A 23,291-nucleotide genomic window follows, 5' to 3' on the forward strand; every position below is an offset into this window, starting at 1 on the left:
AATATCGTTCCTTAACAGCTTTAAAGGGTGACATTCTTTTCAGTATGGTAGATCACAGCTCTTTTGTAATCCTCTGGAACGTTTTGGGATGGTCATCCAGAAGAGCATACTGAGTAAAAGCCTTATGACCCCTCCTTTCCTAGACCTGATGGGCCCTCCCCTTCTGTTGTGGACTCATAAAACCGCTTTTCGGTCCCTTGGCAAGTGGGAGGGTCTACTGGAGGGAAAGTTGGTGGCGTAGCTAGTCTGGGTACATGCAGTTGAGAAGATCATGGCAAGCCCTGGCCTATCTTTTTAAAAGCCTGAGCTTTAAGAACATCTTTATGTCCAGCAAGTCTTCTCCCCCATGGAAACTTGGGACATGTAGTTCTGCAGAGAGGAGACAGCCAACTGCTAACAAAGAATTTTCAACCACATCACTAAATCAAAGTCCCCGGGATTCTTTGGGGACATCCTATGAAACATCATATGCGAAATAACTAGGCAGGGGGTGACTTGAGGTTTTCCAAAGTTCTCAAGTCTAAAAATGGATTTGGAATACGGCCTGCGTTGAGAAGGAACTGAGAACTGTCGCCTTAGGTGGTGGCAGCAATCCCATTATGAGATTTGGGTCACCACTTCCCCCCTCCCAGAAGGCTTTGAAGAACTTGCAGAGATTCCAGCCAAGGATCCCGGGACATGTCCGGGAAGCACAGTCCCCGATTTCTCTCTCCTTGCGCCTTTCTCCGCCCCACCAGGAAAGATGTCCACCTCAGGAACCACAAGAGGGTGAAAGCAGAGGAGAAGGAAGGAGGGGCCGGAGAGTCCTGCTTGACATTAATTGATCGGAGCGGCTGTTGGTGCCTTATCTCTCTCCCCTTCTCTGCTGGGGAGCGTGTGTCCGCCAGAGTCCGCGGGGTCGGTGATTAATAGGGCCCATCACTCACTGTCCAGGATGGCTGAAAGGCGGCAGGGGGGGGAGGGGGCGGCCCTCCCCCCGCCGCTGAGATAACAAGCAGCAGGAATAATGAACGCTGTCATTCCACTTTTCATTTTGATGGAAAGTCATTACGAGAGTCAACACCACCGACAAAGAGCAATGAATCAACTGCTCTCCTATGAAATTAAAATCGAATCACCTCCCTACCACCACCCCAAACTGATCGCCCTCTCTTTGCCCCCCCAAATGGCAGGAAAGTGCGTGCTGGGGGGAGGGGGGGAGGGTTTGAGGCTACTGTGGTATCCTCTGGCCAGGATGAGACGCAGATCCCAGGCCAGAGGACGGCCTAGGCACCAGCCTCAGTGCTCCTCCTCTGCCTGTCATCTCTTGCTGCCAGTCGACTCGATCCAAATGCCCCCTGGCAGCCAACATTGGCTGGGTGAAGTTGGATCTGCCATGCATCTGGCCCCGGTTAGTTTGCTTGCTGTTCCAATGGCCAGGCTTGCTGGCAGGGCAAAACGGGAATATGGTACTTCAGACAGGAATGTCCCTCGCCCTCCTCGCTGGTGCTCTCCATGCGGGAGAAAATGGTGCTAATATGTGATGCACGAGATGTCTCAGCAGGGATCCATTCTCTTGAGCCTGTGGGCAGGACTGTATTTCAGAGGGATAGCATCTTGCGTTTTAATGCTGTATGCCTAAAGTGTGATTGCACCACACATTACCAAACATGCAGTCTTGTTCATTTAGGGCAGGGGTAGTCAAACTGCGTCCCTCCAGATGTCCATGGACTACAATTCCCATGAGCCCCTGCCAGCATTCGCTGATTTAGGGCACCTTTTCTCAACTTTTTGATTGTTGAGAAACTCCTGAAATATTCTTCAGGCTTCAAGAAACCCCAGAAGTCGCATGATCGTGCAGAATATGGTTGGGATGGCTGTGTACATGGCCACCTGGAGCTCCTCCCCTTCCCATTCTCTTCAGGCCCATCATTGGCCATCTTGGGCTGGGCGGGTGGGTTGACATGACCATATATGGCCATCTAACTCGATAATTGTTCAACAAACTTAAAAAATATACTAAAAATTAATTAACTACCTCCCATTTGGGAAACCCTTCCAGGACCCTCGAGAAACCCCAGGATTTCACAAAACCCTAGTTGAGAAAACCTGATTTAAGGTCTGATATTCAGCTCTGGTTCCTCTAGAGTAGGGGCGGCCAAACTGGGGCTCTCCAGATGCCCATGGACTACAATTCCCATGAGCCCTGGGGCACATAGGAATTGTAGCCCATGGACATCTGGTGAGTCAGTTTGGCCACCCCTGCTCCAGAAGCACACCTGGACAAACAAACAAACAAACAAACACAAAGGTTTGCCCTGTATGAGGAGTGAAAGAGCCCACTAAGTTTGGTTCCCAGATGGGGATTAAACAAAGCTAGTGTCCCACTGAGAACAAACTTGTGGGTGTTTGCTCTTTTCTCAGGGCTGAAGATGGAGGCACAATATCAGAAACTGGTAACAGGAGGCAGCGTTGTCCTAAAGAACAAATGGGACAAAAATATATCCCAGCAGGACCTTCCCCCCTACCTCCCAGGAAGGTCAGGAGTTGAATCCCCCAAACAGACAGAGGGCCTACTATTCCCAGAGGTATTAATAAGACACTAGTGGAATGCTCCAATAACTGAGCTGACAGCTGCACTTCCTCCTCTAGTTGGAATATTTTTCTTAAGATAAAACCGAGACTAGTCCAATGACTCTTGCAAGACGTTTCCCTGGGGAGGCAAGAATTGGTTTCACGTAGGGCAGGGATGTGTAGCTGAACCATGTCTCTCCAGATGCCCATGGACTACAATTACTATGAGCCCCTGCATGTAGGAAGGGTCTCATGGTAATTGTAGCCCTTGGACATCGGGAGAGCCACAGTTTGTAGGGCGTCAAGAGGCAAAGATCATACACTTTCCTTGGCCAGAGAATATGGATATAAAAACATACAAAGGAACTCATGGTGGAGAAGAGAAATTTATTTTGCCCTCAAGGATTTGTTGATGCACTTCTGTCCCTATGTGGAGGGTGGTGGTGGTGGAATCCCTCGTGTTCTGGCTACGTCTCACTGCCAGAGTTCAGCAAGTCCTTTCTCCTCAGCTCTTGCACTCCTTCTGTTCTTCTCCCTTAGGCTTGGTTGAGGGCGTGATTCATGCCTCACTGCTCCAACCCCAGAAGGGGTGTCTGCGTGGAGAGGAACGGGGATCAGAGGGAGGCACCCATCAGGTTCACCGGTCGGCCGTTGTACCGTTTAGAAATGTCGGCTTCAATCTGAAAAGACAAAGAATGTCCATCATCAGGGGTCCTCTGGAACAGCTCAGCCAAGAGCCTAAAATCCGACCGGCTCCCCTGGCAAGGCTTTCTGACCGGCTGGAGGCCACCATTCAAACTTTCTTCCCAAGTATGACCTGGTTGTCCACAAGGCTGACAGTGCCTGGCTGGGTTTATCGATAAAGAAGCAAAACTTCCTGCTTGTAGTCCTTTTTTTTTTTGTATTAGTTTTGCTTGAAGTAAACGCAAAACATTTGGGTGTGGATTCACCTTCCTCAGTTATGTTCACTCCAAAGCACAGGGATGGGTGTATCTATGGGCAATGGAAGCCCAATATGTAAAACTTTTAACTCAAAAACGCCTACAAAGTGTATCTTTGGGCTACAAGAACCTATAATTAACAATTGCTCACAGCGACGGTACTTCTAGCTCTTTCACAGGTTCCATGAGAACAGATGTTCTTGGTATATTATTGTTTATTTCATAACTGCGTCTCTCAGTTATTTTATGATATGGTCCAGCTTGAGACTTCACATGGAAAATCACAATTGCAGCTCCCCCACCAGCCAGTAGCTACAGCACTCCTCCCGGCCTTTCCCCGAACGTCCCACTGAAAGGTACAGGAGGTGTGTGAGAGCTCCTGTTTTCTGAAACACAAGGCTCACTTTCATTCGTCTTCGAGCCTTGGTGAAAAGACATTGCTTGGTGGAGTGAGTCAATGTCTTTTCACCAAGGCTCAAAGACAAATGAAACCATGGTTGATTTAACCACGGTTTATGAGACCAGGATTCAGTTCATGGAGGATCATCAAAACCCTGGTTGATCCAGCTTGCTCTTTCCCCTGTCTCTCCCACAGACACCCACTTGGGACCTGCAGGGATGTCCGTCTTGATATGTTGTGGGAAACCACACTTGAGGCAACCAGTGGTTAATAGACCATCTTTAAACTGAAGTTTCAGATCCTGGTTTTCATGGATCATAGTTAGTGGAGGTCTTGAATGATCACACTAACTGGTTTAATCACACCAGGGTTTCATGGGATGTCTGAACTAAGCCTAAGACTTGATATGAGGGCCTGAAATTTGTTTCAAATCCCAGTGAGCAGTAAACCTTGTTAGTGTGAACCACGGTTAAGATTAGCAAGGGATAAAGCACAGAGAGTGAGAACTAGGCAGACGCAGGGTGTAGTCCTGATCCCCAATGCTTTACCCATGGTGAGGAGATTATAAAGTCGCAATGGCACAATCCCAGCCCCTCCCCAACTCCCAAAAAGAGTTAGGCTGCTAGTCTACATCCCTCAGCCTTTTCTACTTCACCGGGCAGCACATAAATCTCAGACAGAAGCCCTTTCTTAGCTCAGTCACACCAAAAATCCTTCCATTAGACTTACACTTGGGAACCTCAGCATGCAAGGCACTTTAGCAGACCAGTAAGCAATGGGTCTGCTTTAATTCAAAGAGCTGCATTTACTGTGCGAAAAAGCCAAATGTAGATTTTTAAAAATTCTGCTTCTGCTAACAATGGGGGGTGGGGGTGGACACAGAGATCAACAGCACCAGTGGATTTTGAAGGGCTTCTTCATACTCCAATAAACCTGCCATAGATGTGGGCTCAATACTAAAAACCATAATGGTGGTGAAACGTTATGGAATTCTGAAAAATGTAGAGTAGAATAGCAAAGCCACAATCCACTGGTCGGTTATGCAGCAAATCCTGATGTGTCAACCAGACCAATGGTGCTCCAGTTGGCCTTACAAGGCTCCCAAATCTGGTTTGACTCCTTAGTCTAAGCAGGTCATTGGGAGAGGAAAGAATACCAAGTCCCAGTGCTCTGCCTGTAAGCTTCCTCTTCTCCAACTCCATTACTTCCCAGGTGACCCATTTACCAAGCTTCACCAGGCCCTCCAAGGCCTGATGGCTCTGGGAGCCTGTCTGTAATAGAACTGACCTCTGGACTTTTGAGGTGGTGGAGACAGGGCAGAGATGGGAGCCCCCTCCCCAAGCTTTGCGCTGTCCTGCTGTGCTCACCAGTTTTTGCAGCTCCTTCGTTTTCTGCACAAGAAGGTCAAGTTTTGGCTCCAGGGCAGCCTGCTCTTCCAGGGCCTCTTGCCGTTTCTGGATCATTAGGTCCTTCTTCAGGTACAGCAAGTCTGCCTGCTTTAGTTTCTGGCGAAGGAGCTCCGTCACTCGATCCACGTACCTAAAGCAACAACATGTGAAAGGGGCCAGCAAGGTCTTCTCTGCTGCAATTCTTCAATTGGTGTTTTTTCTCATCGCTCTCGTGAGATCTCTGAATTGTAAGATTTGCAGGGATTGGAAAGGACAATCCAGGCTGGCCTTTTAGAGCTTGCCGGCATATTTGGAAATCTGATGCGCCATGGTGGGTGCAGCAACAAAAATGGCTGCCGCTGGAGGCGGAGCCAGCCACAAAATCATTGCTGCAGCTTAAATTCAGTACCACAGGGCAGATGCTTGTGATGTCTTGGCAGCTGCAGAGAAATGTTTTTTTAAATGTGCCCAGCCAATCAAATCTCCAAAAGGTTCTACCTGGCCCCACCCACTTCCTAATCAGTGGGCACCAGAAAAGGTTTCCTATGCTAAGCAAAATCATCCCTTTCCACTCGCTAATGCTCTCAGTCTGACTGGCTGATTTGCAGATTTTGTTTCTCTTAAGCAGCTATGTGGTAGCAGGAGAAAAGGCAGGGAATGGGATGAGAGGTCTTTGCACCTGGAAAGGACACACAGCAACAGACCTATGGCACATGCAGAACAGGATTAGACTGTGAGCCACATCACATCTTACAGCCTAGGAGACACTGGTCACTGGTCCTTTCCCTCAATACTCTAAAAGCAATGGCTTCATTTAGGTACTGCAGTATTTAAAAGCAACCCAGATTGAATTAACGGATTGGTTTTCTTTTTTAAAAAAAGACCTTTAAATCAGCTGACAGTCCTAATTAGGGTACATCGGCACAAGCTTTCCTCCGTTTGCCCGTTAACAGATAACCGGAATTGTAGGAAACGGTGCCAAGGAGAAGAGGGTGTGCTGCAGTGCAGGAATATTTGCCCAAATGCTGCACTCTCCTTTATATGGAATGCGGCAGACGGTCTGAGACGCCCGGCATCTGCAATGCAAACATCCAAGGAAGGGGGTTGTGAATGCCTGTTTGTGAATGCTGCTCAGGGCCCTGGGTGCGCTGCGTGAGCACATCTGATAAACTTCCCTCTCTGTGGCAGAAGGAAGGCCTTCGGTAGACTTGGAGAATGAAGGCAGGCAGGACAGACTCTTTAGCCTTGGGATGCTGGAGCTTTCACAGCACTGGACCCAACCAGGTTTTCCACTGGTGAAAAAAACAAGGGGGCCCCTGTTTACCCCCCACAAAGCCTCTGCTGGACATCATGGGACCTGTATGTGGAATGAAGGCCGCAGTAAGGACAGGAATCGAGTGATCCAACACTTAGGCTACAGTAATGGGGGCTACATATGTGTGTTTAAAGGTAAAGGTATCCCCTGTGCAAGCACCGAGTCATGTCTGACCCTTGGGGTGACGCCCTCCAGCGTTTTCTTGGCAGATTCAATACTGGGTGGTTTGCCAGTGCCTTCCCCAGTCATTACCGTTTACCCCCCAGCAGCAAGCTGGGAACTCATTTGACCGACCTCGGAAGGATGGAAGGCTGAGTCGACCTTGAGCCGGCTGCTGGGATCGAACTCCCAGCCTCATGGGCAGAGCTTCAGACAGCAAGACAGCTGCCTTACCACCCTGCGCCACAAGAGGCTCTATGTGTTTACCTGTCATCAAAAGCGTAGCTCTTTCATCAAATCTAAACACTGTGCCAAATTCCAGATTCTACGTGGCCAATAAATCCATGGTCTTCCTACAGAACCAGTCCTCACTTCCCAAGAGGGATTTAAATCTTGGCCTACCCGTACTAACAGCCACTGTAATTCTCAGGCATTAAGAGGTTAGAAATTTTGTTTGACGGCGCAGCTAAAGGAGGGACCCTGATATCGAAGGGAAGATGTTAGGTTTGGGCAGGGAACTGGCACCAACCTTGGGGAGGCCAGGATCATGAACAGATGTTGCATCCTCAAGCTGGTCATCCGGCCAATCAGATCCTGGAGGGTTGCAACCATGGCCTCTAATTTCTCTTTGATCTGGTCCTGCAGGATGGGCGGGGCTAGCTGGAACTGGCTGACGGACAAAATGTCTACCTCTTCACTCGTCTCGACAATGCGCTGGGATAGGAAGATCTCTAGCTGTGGGAGAAGGGAGAGAAATAGGAAGTGAGAGGACACAGCGCAAGGTATCTGTCAGCCAACCAGCCCCCTTCTTTTAGGCTGGATCTGGCTTGCAAGCTGAGAGGAAGGCAGTGAGGTAATGGCACAGGGTAGCTTTCGGCAACTGATCTGACCAGAGTTGTACTACGCTGTCCTATCCCATATCCAGGTTTCAGTGCCAGAACAAATCCAGAAAATACGGTGCTATCATTGAAATGCATACCTCTGAGCATATACAGGACACCTTCCCCAAAATTTAAAGGCAAGCTAGGGACAGATACAAATGCTGCTGGTAGAAAGATGTAGATTGTACTACTACACTGAAAACATCCTGCCTTCTACCCCTTAAAACTATAATCACTTGAAGGAGGGGGGCATGTGGGAACAGAGATAAAATTTGTAGGGCACGCCTGAAAAGGGCATCTCAGCCTGCATGTGGAAACATACATGAGGTGTTGAACCCTCCCTCTTGACACATGAGCACTTAGCTGCAGGCTTTTTCAAAAAGCAACAAAAAATGGCTACACAGTGCATGTGTTGATGGCCACTGTTCTACTGCATAACAGTGACTGCAAACACGGGCATTTTGAGTCCCTTTAAGACCAACAAAGTTCCATTCCAAGTATTAATTCTGGCTTTTATGTGCACACACACACTTCTTCAGAAAGCTTACACCCAGAATTAAACTCTGTTGCTCTTAAAGGTGCTGCAGGCCTCCAACTTTATTCTATTGCTCTACTAACTCATCTAAAAGACCACCAATGCTCATGCAAGCCTACTTGGTGAACTTTTGAGGGCACCCTTGCCTCCTGATGCTTGGGTCAGTGGCGACCCAAGAAAGGGGCTTCTTGGTGATAGCACCAAAATCATGAAATTTCCTCCCATGGAGATTCATCTGTCCCACTCTCTTCATTGTATCCCACCAGTGCGTCCCATCTGGCATGCCCTCCCTGATCCTCCTTCCTGTTTATGTATGTGGTTGCATTATGCATTAAGTTTTTTGTTCCGCTGTGGTTAAACTGTTACGTGTGCTTCTGCACGTATACTTAAAATCTCATTTAAATGATTCTGAACGTTTGCTGCCTTGAGGTTCCTAAGTTGGGTGGAAAGGGGGCAGAAAAAAATGTTTTAAATAAATAAATAACTTGGAAATGGAGCTTTTCAGGAAAACAAATCGCGAGAGCTGAAGTCTAGTAGAAGAGAAATACATGGGAAGAGCTTCAGAATACTCAGAAGTCCAGCAGATAAAGTTATCTATGGTTTTAAAAAAAATCTCTTTAAAACCAGTTTCCCCATTACCTCCATTAGTTCATCGATAAACTGGTTACGGGTCTCCGGGGTCTCAAGGAGGCTGAGAGCATCAGGACCTTGGGCAATTCCTTCTGGGGCTGATTACAGAAAACAGATGGGGGAAGACACAGAAGACAAAGGAGGAAGGAAAATTTGTTGTCACACAGGCCAAAAGTTCTAATGCAACAGCTCAGCCCTGCTTCCTAACCCTTGTCCCCTCTCCCCCAGCCAAACAAGGAGGGAGAGGCCTCATCCTGCCTGGTTCTTACTGTTTTAATACATCACCAGCTTTTCTTTTTAGCCCAGGTAAGTGCTCTACCTTTGCCAGAAATTGAGGTCCATTTTATGCTCTCCAATGTTATTTAACATCTTTATGTGCCCTCTTGCCCAGCTTCTGCAGAGGTTTGGGCCGGGATGCCATCAATCAGTAGGTGACACCCAGTTCTTCCTCCTGATGGATGACCGCCCTGAATCACCCCCGGAAACCAGATGTCTGGAAGCAGTGATGGGATGGCTTGAGCAGAGTTGTCTGAAGCTCAACCCTTCAAAGATGGAGGTCCTGGGACTGGGTAGAAAGGACCAAGTGGAGGAAGCACGATTGCCCAACCTGGACAGTGTGCAGCTATCAGTGACTCACTCCGCCAGGAACCTGGGCGTGATCCTCAATGCCTCCCTCTCAATGGAGTCTCAGGTCACAAGAGTAGTGCAGCTGGAGCTCTACCCCCTATGCCAAGCCAAACTACTAGCGCCCTACTTGGACCTGGAACACCTAGCCACAGTGGTCTACGCAACGGTCACCACTAGACTGGACTTCTGCAACTCACTCTACACAGGCCTACCCTTAACCTTGATCCAGGAACGACAGCTGGTCCAGAATGCAGTGGTAAATTCCATAATGTCGGACCGGGAGATACGTTTTCTCTCTCTCAACTATGAGTTGGGAAATTCTTGGCTGCTTGAGGTGGAGCCTGGATAGGGATTTCAGCTGCATATAATACTACAGAGTCCCCCCAGTAATACATCCATTGATGGGCCTTTTGACCATGAGTTTGTCTAATTCTCCCCTTTCTGTACCCTTTTTACAAGAACAAAGTGTCCTGAAGAACAGTAGAGGGCCAGATTCACAAAGATATGAATCTTTGGCTTTGTTGTAAAAATAGAGTCAAGATCCTACTAATCTCACCAACAGTATATTGCGTTATCATATACTGCAGGAGCCCCCAACGTGAAGTCTCTTCCCCATTTACCTATGCCCACTGGATCTTCCACTGGTAGTTGGAACTGGTGTATGGAAGTGTGGTTAGAACTTTGTTACTGGCTGCTGAAATTACTGTTACTCTCACTATTGTGCTATCTGAAGTTTTGTAATGTACTTATTCCTACATTCTATGTAAGTTGCCCTGATCCGCAAGAGGGCAGTATATAAATATAATAAATAATTTCCCCCTTCCTTTTTATCCATTTTCTGCAAGGGAACTGGTTCCTACAGCCTGCAGGTCAGTTGTAATTCCAGAGATCTCCAAGCAATCCCGAGATCTTGCGCAATGCTACTCTGCACACTTTCTTCAAACCACCAAGAGCATTATTTTATAGCCCTGCATCATGCTCCACTTGTCATTGCTCTAAACGCCCCAAATCCCAGAGTGCAGGTCCGTTCCACCAACGCAACATAGGACTGCACAATGAAAGCACCAGAACAATTTCAACACATGTCAACACACAAAACTGGTTTATAAGGAGTTCGGGCTATCGATCCATCTAGTGCAATTCCAAAAGGCGATGGCTCTTTAAGTCACACACAGAGAAAGGCCTTCCCCAACATTTCACTATTTGAGATCTTTTAACCGGAGCTGCCAGTGAATGAACTTTTGCAGACTTTCTGCCTGCACAACAGGGCTCTGCCACAGAGGAACAATCCTTTAGACAAACAGAGGGGAAATTAAATGTAAATAAAATAAATGCATCAAGGAAAAGCGGGATGAGCTTGTCCTGCGGATGATTCCAAGCAGGAGGGAGAAACCATGCATCCAACAGCGCCATCGTGTGTCTGCTTCTTGCCTGGGTCTCCTCCAATTCAAGCACCAGAAACAAAGAAGTGTGTGTGCACACAAGAGCTTATGCCCAGAATGAAAGGTGGTCTTAAAGGTGCTATTTAACTCAAACTTTGTTCAGTGCCTTCAGGGTCGGATGGCATGCCATCATGGGAATCTGCTATTTGCTAAGGTAACATAAATATAGGGGCAGAGAGGAACACATGACATACCAGATGGAATTTGCTCCCAGAAGAGATCAGGGCCCTGCCTGAGCTACCACAGCTCTGCAGGGTCTGTAAAATGGAGCTATTCTGCCAGGCATTTATTTTTATGTATTATATATTTATACACCGCCCTCCCCTAAGGCTCAGGGTGGTTTACATAGGGGAGTACATTATAACCATAATAACAAAAATCATAACATCATTGGATTGAGGTCGACTGAACCAACGACATCTGCTGGCCCCTCCAGAAACCTCCCCCCCCCATGAACTGATGCCCAAATTGGCCAACCTAGGAGACCACAGCTGACACCACTGATGTTGGAACTGTTGTATGGAAGTGTGGTTAGAACTTTGTTACTGGCTGCTAAAACTACTGTTACTCTTACTATTGTGCTGTTTGAAGTTTTGTAATGTACTTATTCCTACGTTCTATGTAAGCTGCCCTGAGCCGCAAGAGGGCGGTATATAAATATAATAAATAAATTTCCCCTTCCTTTTCACCGTATCTAGACAGGCAACCTGCTAAGATCTACAAGTCCGGCCCTTCCACCCAAAGTCTGATGCTAATTAACTTAGTGTGTTAAGTTTATCTGCAGGCTGCACTCATTGGGGAGAGCTTAAGAAAGGGAAAGGAACAACCAGCATTTGCTGGCAGGGGCTCATGGGAATTGTAGTCCATGGACATCTGGAGGACCGCAGGTTGATTACCCCTGAGCTACAGAACAGGCTTCAGAAGAAGCAAAAGGAGGAAACAGCCTCTGGGCACGTACAGAATGCAAGCACCTTCTCACTGGGTAAGGACAGCCAACACATGCACAGGAGAGATTAAAAGGAGGGACTTCTAAATCAAAAGCTTCCGGGTAAACTTGAGACCAGAACCTCTCTCTCTCTCTTTTTAACAAATCAACAACTGGTATGGCGTTACCAGCATCTCGAGCAGCCCAGGCTAGACCACTCTTATCAGAAATTGTAAATTAAAACAAAGTAGCCTTCCCATACCCAATTCAGCCTTTCCCGCTGCCTTGAAATCGCTTTCCGTTCATCCGCGACTTTTCAACCACCCCCTTTTTTCCTCCAAATGTGTTCCACCCCATCATGCACCAAGTGCGCCCCTTTTCCTCTTGGGATTAATAAGCAACGGGGTGGAGGCTTACCCTCACTGCCAGCGTCCAGCACCACAATCTGCGCTGGGTCTGCTACGCTCACGCCTCCCTCGTCTGGGCTGGTGGTCCCATTCGCCTGCAGAAAAGGAAACCCAGAACACTTCAGCGACTGGACGCCAGCAAGTCGGCCCCAGGATCTCAGCTATTATTTCATGCAGCCTTTCCCAACCTTTTGACTGTGGAGGAGCCCCTGGAATACAGATTATCACTGCCACAAACAGAGTGTTCCCTCTATACCAGGCTTCCTCAATCAGGTTTTTGCAAAACCCTGGGGTTTCTTGACGATCCTGGAAGGGTTTCTCAAATAGGTGGGAGTTAATGAATGTTTTTATATTTTTGTAAAAATTGTAACACATTTATCAGGTGATATGATCGTATACAGCCGGGTCGCCCTGCCCCCCCAACCAAAACGGCCAATGAAGGGCCTGAAAAGGGAAGAAGCCCCTGATGACCACGTACACAGCTCTGCTTCCCAACCATATTCTGCATGATTGCGACACTTCTGCGGTTTCTTGAAGCCTGAAGAATGCTTCAGGGGCTTCTCAATGGTAAAAGAAAAGTTGAGAAAGGCTGCTCTATACCTTGTGGCCAATTACAGGCCAGACTAAGATGTCACCTTTACTATTTGTTCATACTGCATCTTGTTTAAATTGGTATTGTTTCCTCTTTGGGGAAAACAGGGTTACAAGAGCTGGCAGATTTGCCCATTGCCACTTCAAGCAGCTACCGGGGCGGGGGGGATCCTTTTAAAAGGCTTTGCTGCGATGTCATTTCTAAGCAAAATCCAGAAATAGCAATAGATAGCCCTAGGAATGGTAGAAGCTCTATGGTTTTGCCACAGAGTTCCTAGCAATTCCTAGAGCCACCCAACGTCACTTCTCCATTTCCCCAGAAAAGATACCATGTTGCAGAGACTGCTGTTGCCTCCCCCCCCCCTCCACCTCTGCCCCTGGAGCCCCCGCCAAGTGAAGCATGGCCTAGCAACTCTAGGAAAAGTAAGATAACAAATGCCCTAATCTGGGAGATGAAGGTTGTGCTGGCTACAAAAGAAGCTCCACTTGAGGTATGGGGTGGGCGGCAGCAGCAATGTCCCCTGTTCTCCAGAGTAGTGGCAACCCTGCATGCGCAGCTGGCAATCTCCCACACCCACCTTGTAGTCTGAGCAGAGGCAATAGTCACAAAATACACCACCACCCACTCAGGTGGGACTGCTGCCAGCAGGAAGTGCTCTAGTGGCTGACATCACCACTCCACCCCCCTCTCCCTGAGGTCCCAGAGCTGTGCTGTAGTCCCACCTGACTTGACCACACCTTTTGGGAGCCAAGGTAGCTGCTGAAGTTGTCTGCTCCCGGTTTGAATCAAAGGCTCTCCCTGAAACCAGAAGGGAAGCCCGTGCCAGGGGGAAACGGAACACAGAGGAAGACGGACGGGGAAGCTACCCACCAGCTCATTCGACTCTAGGGAAATCCCCCAATCTATCTCTTCGCTGGCTTCTTCAACGGAGATGCCATAATCGACCGTCTCAGGAACAGACGCTGACTCTGCTCCGAGGTCTCCCCAGTCGATCTGCAACCAGAAGAGGTGGAAAGTTCACCAAGCCCTTTGAAAGTCCGGTGTGGCCTCAGCAAAGATGATTCGGGAAGGGTCACAGAACTCCCAGCTCAGGATATATTTACATACCCCACCCCCATGCAAATGACTTTTTATTATCCAATTTTAAAATCCTGTGATCATACATGAAGCTGCTTTATACCAAATCCAACCCTTGGAAGAAGAAGAGTTGGTTCTTATATGCTGCTTTTCTCTACCAGATGGAGTCTGAAAGCAGCTTACAGTCACCTTCCCTTTCCTCTCCCAACGACAGACACCCTGTGAGGTGGGTGAGGCTGAGAGAGCCCTGAGATTACTGAAGAAGAAGAAAAAGAAGAAGAGTTGGTTCTTAAATGCCACTTTTCTCTCCCCAAAGGAGTCTCAAAGTGGTTTCCATTCACCTTCCCTTTCCTCTCCCCACAACAGACACCCTGTGAGGTGGGTGAGGCTGAGAGAGCCCTGATATTACTGCTTGATCAGAACAGCTTTATCAGTGCTGTGGCGAGCTGCATGGGGGAGAGCAGGGAATCAAACCAGGCTCACGAGAGTAGAAGTCCTCACTCCTAACCACGACACCAAGCTGGTCTATCAAGTTCAGTATCATCTACTCAGACAGTGCCTCTCCAGGGTCTCAGGCCTTTCACACCAGCTCCTTCCTGGAGCTTTCAACTGGAGATGTGGGGATTGACCCTGGGACCTTCATTGCCGTTGCCCATTATGATTACTTGCTCTGAGGGACCCACAGCCATGGTCAGTCTCTTCTACAGTGATTAACATGGTAAAAGGATTTTAAAAATCCCGTGCCATGATCTTCCTGACTTCCAACAGCACTGCTTTGTCACAGAAGCCCTTATGATTCTGGGGAAGAGGGAGCCTAAGAAGTCACCAGCCACATTTAGATGTTTGACATCATCCCTATGTCGTTCTGTGGAAACGGTCAAAAGGGTCCTTTGTTTCTAAAATGTAATAACACCCTCTCTCTTGATATTCCTCCATGCGTAGCGCCATGCTCAAGAGTTCCTGATATCATGGAAGTGAGGCCTCAAATCACGTTCCTACTCAATGCTACAAAAAACTTGTGAACTAATTGTGCGTAGAGAAGCCTGTAATATTTTGGCTGCCCTAAACAAGACCTGGGTGGACCCTTGGCTGGGATGATGCCCTGAGCGAATCCTCATTCAGCCCCGCATCTCTTAGCATCCATTTCCAACTCTTTCACAGAAGTGGGCTTACTGCCTCCTGGTCCATCGACTCCTTCGCTTCCTCCGTCGCGAGCCGTTCCACCGAGGTTGGCTTGACGCCCCGTCTCCACTCGTAGATGGTGGTGTTGCCCCGAACCTGCATGTGCCTCAATAACGGGACCACCTGTTCGGTGGAACTGGAATGTAAAGAAGGAGACCCCAGATCAGCATGCAGAGGTGAGGCATCAAGAAGCTTGCCTTTGGTTCCAAACCTCCTAGAGCAGGGGTAGTCAACCTGTGGTCCTCCAGATGTTCATGCACTACAATTCCCATGAGCCCCTGCCAGCGTTTGCTGGCAGGGGCTCATGGGAATTGTAGTGCATGAACATCTGGAGGACCACAGGTTGACTATCCTTGTCCTAGAGACATCTCTTCCATCCTGGGCAGAGAGCAGCACTTACCAACCCAGAGCAGGTACCAACCTCCACATGCTGGTGAAAGACACTGATAGGTGGAGCAGACAAATCTCCCTGGCAAGGGAGCTCCAAAGTTTTGGTGCCATGACCAAGAAAGCCCTGTCTAGCCTCAGTCGGCGGGGGCAACCAAAGCAGGGCCTCTGAGGATGACCCAAATAAATGGGGAGGTCTGCAGGGGAGAAGGAGGGATGCTGGGACCAGGTTCTACAGGGCTTTAGTCATCAATACCAGCAAAATGATTTGAAACTTGAAGCAAACCGGAAGCCAGTATACATGGAATGGGAAGGGGGCAATATGGTTCCTATGACCCACTGCAGTTCAGCCTAGGGGCAAGACCTTTTCAGCCCAGTTTGACTACTGGTCCATCCATCCACCGTCCACTACCACCTACTCTGACTGGCAGCAGCTTGTTGGCATCTCAGGCAGAGAAATGTCCTTCCCGACAATGACTATTGTAGAGAATTTCTTGCCAGAGATAGCAGAGGCTGAACCCAGGACTTCCAACCTCCCTTCACCCCCAAGCTAGCTGGCCCATCCCCAGCAGCACCAGCAAGCTGTGGGGAGGAATCTATGTAGACAAAAAGGGGGGGAGCGCAACGGAATGTTAGCAGCCACCTACCTCTCACATACAAACTGCACACAAGCTTGGTAGAGGTCGATGGCATCGGACAGCCCCTTGGCACCAGCCCCGATCTCATCCAGTTGTGATGGCAAGTCTTTGACCAGAGCCAGAAGTTCCCGTCGCACGTCATCGCCCTGTGTAGAAAGGGAGCATGCCATAGAGCAGGAGTGGGCAAACTGTGGCCCTCCAGATCCATGTACTACAATTCCCAAGAGCCCCTGCCAGCACCACGCTGGCAGGAGGAATTGTAGTCCATGGACCTATGGAGGGCCACAGTTTGGCCACCCCTGCTATAGAGACACCTGTGACCCTGTCTCAGAGCAAATACTCTTTAGTTTAATGCTCTGTACAGTTATTTTGTATGGTCACATCACCCAAGGAGTAGGATGTTTTTCTGCTTTCTTACGTGGTGTGCATACACTGGCTATATACTGCTCTGATTATTACTGGACACGGTGACACGCCCTAGATTAATTCCTATTTTTACGGCTCGTGGCTAAATAATTTCCTTCTCCTGGAAACCTGTAAAAAGCCCCAAGCTTTGACATTTCCAGCATTTCCAAAAATGCTGTAGAACTTTGATCACCTAAGCTGCCTTTTGCTGATCAATGACAGAATGACCAAGGGGTGGGTTTTTAAAAACTGACACTACTAGCACTCACTGCACGGACATAACTACAGCCCAGAAGTGATATCAGGTTGCAAAGAGCTAGCATGAAAGAAGAGTCTGCAGGCTTCTGAATTAGGTTTGGCCATAACAGAAGACCAGTTGCAGACGGTTAGCATCCTGCCCCATTCTTAAAGTGGCCAGTGGGGGGTGAGGGTGGGTGGGGGTCAGCAGCACGTCATACCGTGATGCCATACTGCTTGCAGGAACTGTAAAAACGCTCCCTCATCTCAGCAGCTGTTAGCTGGCACTCCTCCTCCTTGCGACTGTATTCCTGTTGCAGCTGCTGGCACTTGCTGATCTGCTTTTTGAGGGAGGGGATTTCGTAGCTGATGTTCCGCACCAGAAGGCTGGCCAGTTCCGCTGGGAGGAAAGACACAGGGAAGTCAGTTTCTGTGCTTGGTGGAGTGGTTAAGAGCAGCGGCCTCTAATGTGGAGAGCCGAGTTTGATTCCCCACCGTTTCCTAACATTGGCATTCAAAATAATAAGCTAGTTCACTTCCTTTCCTATTATCTCAAAACTCCTGAGAAATCTTGTATGCTACCCACCCCCAAAGGTTAGCCCTCTTTATACAGGGCCGTCAGAATCCTACCTGGTAACCCATCATGGCAACCTCCAGCAGAAGTTCCATCTAGACACACCTGTGAAATTGGGTTTGTTCTCAGGCTCTAAGAACAGCCCAGTACAATGCACCCCTTCCCATGCAACTGCTTCATTCATGCACACTCCCAGGCGATCTGGGACTGCAGCCATAGGGTTATAGTTCCTGTAGGTGTGTGTGACACTCAGTAACCAGCTGAGGGGAAGAAGGGATGGGGCTTATGGACAACTAGCAGCATGTGGACCCACAGGGATCTATAAACCCTGAAAACGCCATAAGGGTTAAAAGTTTGAGGCAAGTCCAACTGTGGATACAGAAGTGTACAAAGGAAATACAGGGGAGTTACAAGAGACAATCTTGTGTAGACTGATAAAGGGCAAGTGGGTGTGAAAAACAGGGAGCTAAAGGACTGATCCATGTATTCTGTGCAGCCAGACCTCAGATCTTGGCTGCAGTCACTGAACAGTGGCTTGCCATGTGAACCTTTCCCATGGATGACGACGTCCCACATGAGTGACAGGTGCCTTAAGGAATGTGAGCAAGTTGGAGGAGACAACTAGTTCACCATATGGGAGCAGCTTCCCACAACCATTACAGATCCTCATTCCTGTTTATGGGTCTGTTTGTGTTTTGTTTTATTGTATCGCATGTGTGTATTTTAAAACTTATTAAAGCGTCTTGACTGTGTGCCACCATGGGGCCCCTGAACTGGGAGCAAGAGTGGCGTAGAATAATGAAAATAATGTAATAATAAATAATAATCCTGGGCTGTAAAAGGTCTTGGTCTGATCATGCAAGGAGCTTTGGAGATGAAACTCCTTCAGCTGCAGAATTCACAGGGTCTGACTTGCAAAAAGCTCGGTGAGAAACGAGTCACCTTTGTCTTCCTATTATAATGGCATGTCTACCCATCCAATGCGGAGAAGTGCCTTACCCAAGTAAGAATTCTCTTTTTCATAAAGTGACACAACTTCTTGCCAGTCCTGTAAAAGAGAGAGAAGAGTGAAAATATCACAGGGTCAACCAGTACACAATTCTATATTCCCTCAACCAGGAATCCAGAATGCAACCTGGCCAGACTTGATCACAGAGGTGGCATCCCACAAGGTTCTGTGTGTCTGGTCCCTACTCTGGGATCTCTGAAGGGATGGGATCATCTGGGCAGAAAGGGGCAAGTCAGGATACATGAGCAGAACAGGAAAAGAATAAGGAAGTCAGGAAGAAAGCCAACCGTTCTAGAATTTTAAAAAATCCAACAGCATGTAATAAAGAAGTAATTATCAAGTATTCAAGTAACAAATACCGTAGAGTTTGGCAGGGAATTTGAGCACTTCGCTTCATGTTTTCACCTAGCTGTGACATCAATGTGATGTCATTTCCGCTCCTTGCATGTATTCCACCAGCCCAGACACAAGAGCAGGTGGGAGGGCTGGAGGTTTCCCTACCCAAAGAAGAAGCAGTGATCAGCTTACATGGGATTCACCTTCCAGTGCGACAGATGGGAGATGTCGCTATTTGTGATGGACACAGTCCAGTAAATTCTGCCCTGTAAGGGGAGTATGTAAAATATGCTGCTGCAGAAGCCTATGAGAGGCTGTGGAACTTCTAGAAGGATGGAGGGAGATGAGTTAGTGTAAACGTGGGGTCTGGCTCAGACAGGGCTTGGGGAGGCAATGGGCTTGGGGAGGCAATGGAGAAACAGGGGAAACTACCAGGAGATTAGCTAGGCCGAGGACCCATATACACATGTGGAGGCATTGTCCAGTTATGCAAGAAAGAACCACAAGAACCAAGCATGGACACAAACCCTTCTGACCACCCACTTACAATCTACCTAAATCCACAGAATCTTCTTCCTCTCCAGGTTTCTTCTGTAATAGTAGCACATAATCCAGTATGGTTATGTGCTAACACTTCTTCATGGACCACTCACAAGCCATTAAAATCAACTGCGTTTGGACAGTGTGACTGGTGAGGAGCTGAGAAAGCCCATGGCCATCACACTCCTCCTTTACAAATCACTCACTTTCATCCGCTGAGAAGAGTAACGTCCAAATATGTTTTTAGTGGAGGCCTCTGTCCCTTTAAGGATCTCCACAATCCTCAGGCAATGAAAATAGTGAATATCTGGAATCAGAGACAGGGATGACTGTTAAGGTTCTGATAAACTATGTGCAAATCCCATTCTCTTCTCCCAATCCAAACCGGGAAATTCCCCGGTACTTGGTGAGCTTGGAACCTAGAAACCCAAAGTGGGATGTTTGACCCTCGACAAGCCTCCACAAAGACTTACAGGAGCCAGCAAGAAGTCTTTTGATCTCCTCATTCTCTGGCATGTCTTGGATTGCCGTGGCGATCTTCTCTCGGACAGTGCGAACTTGACCCTGCCATTTCAGGCTGCAATGTCGCCTGTCCACCAGCCAGTCTGCAGAAGGAAAGTAGTCATGTTAAAACATAGAGCCCTGGAGGCACACTTCCTGTCTCAAGCAACATTTGCAGTGCAAGGGGAACAAAAACAGAGCCCAATAGCACCTTTAAGGTGCTACTGGGGTCTATTTTTGTTGTGCTACTTCAGACCAACGAATCTATCCTAATGCAAGGGGAAGGCAATTGGTTTTTGCACAAGAGACACCACTTTAAAAAAAAGGGCTACCATTAAAATAACTGGCATAACCACTGAGAGCCAGTTTGGTGTAGTGGTTAGGAGTGCGGACTTCTAATCTGGCATGCCGGGTTCGATTCTGCACTCCCCCACATGCAGCCAGCTGGGTGACCTTGGGCTCGTCATGGCACTGATAAAACTGTTCTGACCGAGCAGTGATATCAGGGCTCTCTCAGCCTCACCCACCCCACAGGGTGTCTGTTGTGGGGAGAGGAATGGGAAGGCGACTGTAAGCCGCTTTGAGCCTCCTTCGGGTAGGGAAAAGCGGCATATAAGAACCAACTCTTCTTCTTCTTCTTCTTTTCATTATTCCAACCAGCAGGGGAAAACAAGAAAAGTACATACCAAGCAGCTTGCTAGTCTGTATGTCAATCGGCAAATTCTGATAGTCCTGCCCCCAAAAAAAGAAAGAAATTATATTGTATAATAAAGATTACAAATCCAATGAAATGGTTTGTTGCATTTGTGACACAAAGTGTTACCACCTTTGCATTGGCCATAAGAAATATTCGCAAGAACAGCTGATGAGCAGAGTGTGTGGGTTAAATGTAAGTTTCATTTTGTTTTAGCTGGTAATTGCAATAGATTTGCCATTGTCTCTTGAACTTATTGATGCTTTTGTACAATTTTACCGTGCATTGGATCTTGCACCAGCCTAGTGCAATAGTCTGCTGGCTTGCCTCCCTCCTGTATCACACCCCACCTAGGAGTCCGGCTTATACTTCTAGGTGAGATTTTAGGAATTAAAAAAAAATGTTTTAATGTGATTAAGTCGTATTATTGCGCACATGCTGCCCACCGCCCTGAATCTGCTCTGCTGGAGAGGACAGCTTGCAAATTTAAATTCACTACCAAACTAATTGGGGTCAACAGGCTACATGGACTCCAGAGCATCACGGGCCACAACTCATGGCAAGAATATGTGCAATTGACAACAGGGTCTTGACACTCCAGCACAACTACCAGACTCAGGACAGGCCTAGCTGCAGGCAGGTGGGCCTCCAAGGTGAAGGAGGGGGTGCCTTTGGCTGCAGAAAACCGAAGTCTGGAGAATGGGGGGGGGGGGTCTTGGGGTGCCCTGCATAACGAAGTCGCCCCCAAAGGGAAATGCCAGGAAGCCTAGGCAGGGAAAAGCTTCCTAGGGACCAAAGCAGAGGGCTGTTGCCTAGCAACGCAGGAGACCCACGCCCTCCCCCTCCCGTTTCGCTTATAAAGAGTCTCGCTCACCTGCATGGTCTCTACCGCGTCCGGCAGCAAAAAAGAACGCGTCACCTCTTTGAGGTCCCGCCCCCTCTCATAGTCAGCCAGTCACCGGAAAGGCAGGTTGGAGGACGTCTCCCGCCGCAGCCATTCAGCAACGGGCTGCGCTTCGCCCAATGCCCACTCGCTTTACACAGCTCTGAGGGAAGCTTCGTATCCTGTTTCCTAATTGGGCTGCGGGCACTGTCCTATGAGAGAGGGAGGGCAAGTGGGCAAGCTGCGGGGAAGGGCGGGTGACGAGGTGATGGCGGCGACTGGCCAGTGGGTGGCGCTCGAAGGCTGCAGGCGCAGGTTCTTCTCGCCGATACTTTTGGAGGACGCAAGGAAGAAACTGCGTCTAAAAATGCTTTTTTTGGGGGGAAAAGCCACATTGATTGAAATGGGACTCATTGCTGAGTAGACCTCATCGCTCCATAAACGTATACAGCAGTATGGGTAGTGTAGTGCATGGGATGCTGGATTTGTTTTTATAGTCTGCCTTTCTCACTTGAAGGTCGCAAGGCGGATTACACAGAATGAGTACAATCGACAGGGTAGGGTTGAGAGCGCCTGGCTGGGAAAGACCCAGAGAATTTGGATTGTGCAGTTCCCTAGAGAGGAGGGACTTCAATGGGGTAAAATGCCATAAGATCCACATTTCAACGTGGGTTATTTTCTCCAGGTGAATTGAACTCTGTCACCTGGCAGCTGGAATAGTGAGAGATCTCCAGCCACCCCCTGCAAGTTGGCAACCCAAGATAGGACACTGAATAAACAATGCAATAGGGTTAGGGTCGTGGAACCCACCAGATGTATCAAAACAACTGAAGCTAAGCATGAGAATGACACATTCAACGATCCAAAATTTTGAAGACTGCAGTTTAAAAAATTGAAAACAGCTCCGTAGACCAGACTGGACCTTTTAGGCTTGGCTTTAGTGTTTTTACAGACCTTCTCTTGCTGATGGTGTGCACAGGTGAAGAGCGGCAGCCTTCAAGGTCCTTTTAGCACTTGTGAATTTATATCTGCTTTCTGAATCTCTCTTATGGCCACGCAAGAACGCTGACTGACAATCACATTCCAATCTCCTTGCACTTTACAATGCATGTGTGATTGGAGTCCCGGAGACGTGGCCAGAGAAAAACATCTTATTCAACCTTTCACCCTCTCTTCCTCCAGGCAAATTCCTCCAGCAGTTGTCAAAGGTAGACACTTTGCATTTGAATTCACATAGAAATCCAGAATATTGCCAGATCAGAGTTTTCAGAAGTTGATTGTTAAATGTGCTGTGGATTTCCCTTGGGAAACAAAATGAAACCTGAACTAATTCAACAGCGGCAGGCTTCCCGGTCTGAGAGTAGGAGTTACTGTAATTTATTTGTTCAAGCCAGAGGTCATAGCGAAATAGGGCTGGCCAAATCACAGGTACTGTACAGAACAAAAGCTTTCATTACGCACAGAGGAAGCCTATACTAGAGTTGTAAAAGTGTTTCTAACCTGTATTTCAGCCATCTATCGGACAATCTCCCTGCTGTTTCTGTATCAGGTGAACACCTTGGCAAGATCTAGCGATTGTTTACGGCTTCCAGGCAGCACCTGTGGATTATAATGCTATCGGAGATTTGTCTTTGTTCACCGGAAGACAGAAAAATAGTTTCAAAACTGGACATTGCAGAGGGTCTATTCAAGCTTGCCCAGGTCTTTCATGGTTTGCACTTTTGCTCAACCTGGGAGAAAGGTAGGGAGGCAGGCTTAAGACTAAGGGCCATTTCGCACGGCTTCAAAATAGCACAATGGTTGCTAATTGGAAACGCTACTAATTTGCCATAACCCACGACGTCGTAGACAATCTGCAACAATCCTGAAACCGACCCGCCAAAAGCGCTTCGTTGTGGCGCTTTCAGGGGAATCCAGAAAAGTGGATTCACCCTCCGGATAGCGATACACTCCTGCAACCAATCTGCAACACTAGCGCTAAAGACCTGTGCGTTACCATTGTTGCGGGTTCTTCAAAGTCCCTCCCCCTGGCT

At 48.2% G+C, this 23,291-nt stretch overlaps 1 protein-coding gene across 1 annotated transcript; it reads right to left on the bottom strand.

Moving 5' to 3' along the window:
• Positions 1-2,920: 2,920 nt before the first annotated feature.
• Positions 2,921-21,378, bottom strand: CDK5RAP3 (CDK5 regulatory subunit associated protein 3). Its single transcript, XM_077313980.1, has 14 exons — positions 21,250-21,378; positions 20,368-20,413; positions 19,654-19,785; positions 19,387-19,487; positions 18,295-18,343; positions 16,943-17,121; positions 16,089-16,225; positions 15,046-15,190; positions 13,666-13,788; positions 12,214-12,298; positions 8,812-8,900; positions 7,286-7,491; positions 5,262-5,433; positions 2,921-3,233 (listed from the first exon to the last, which is right to left on the bottom strand). The coding sequence occupies exons 1-14, from the start codon at positions 21,253-21,255 to the stop codon at positions 3,168-3,170; spliced, it is 1,536 nt and encodes a 511-aa protein (XP_077170095.1). The 5' UTR covers positions 21,256-21,378; the 3' UTR covers positions 2,921-3,167.
• Positions 21,379-23,291: the final 1,913 nt, after the last annotated feature.

Source organism: Paroedura picta, chromosome 16 (genome assembly GCF_049243985.1).
Source record: "Paroedura picta isolate Pp20150507F chromosome 16, Ppicta_v3.0, whole genome shotgun sequence".
NCBI lineage: Eukaryota > Metazoa > Chordata > Lepidosauria > Squamata > Gekkonidae > Paroedura > Paroedura picta.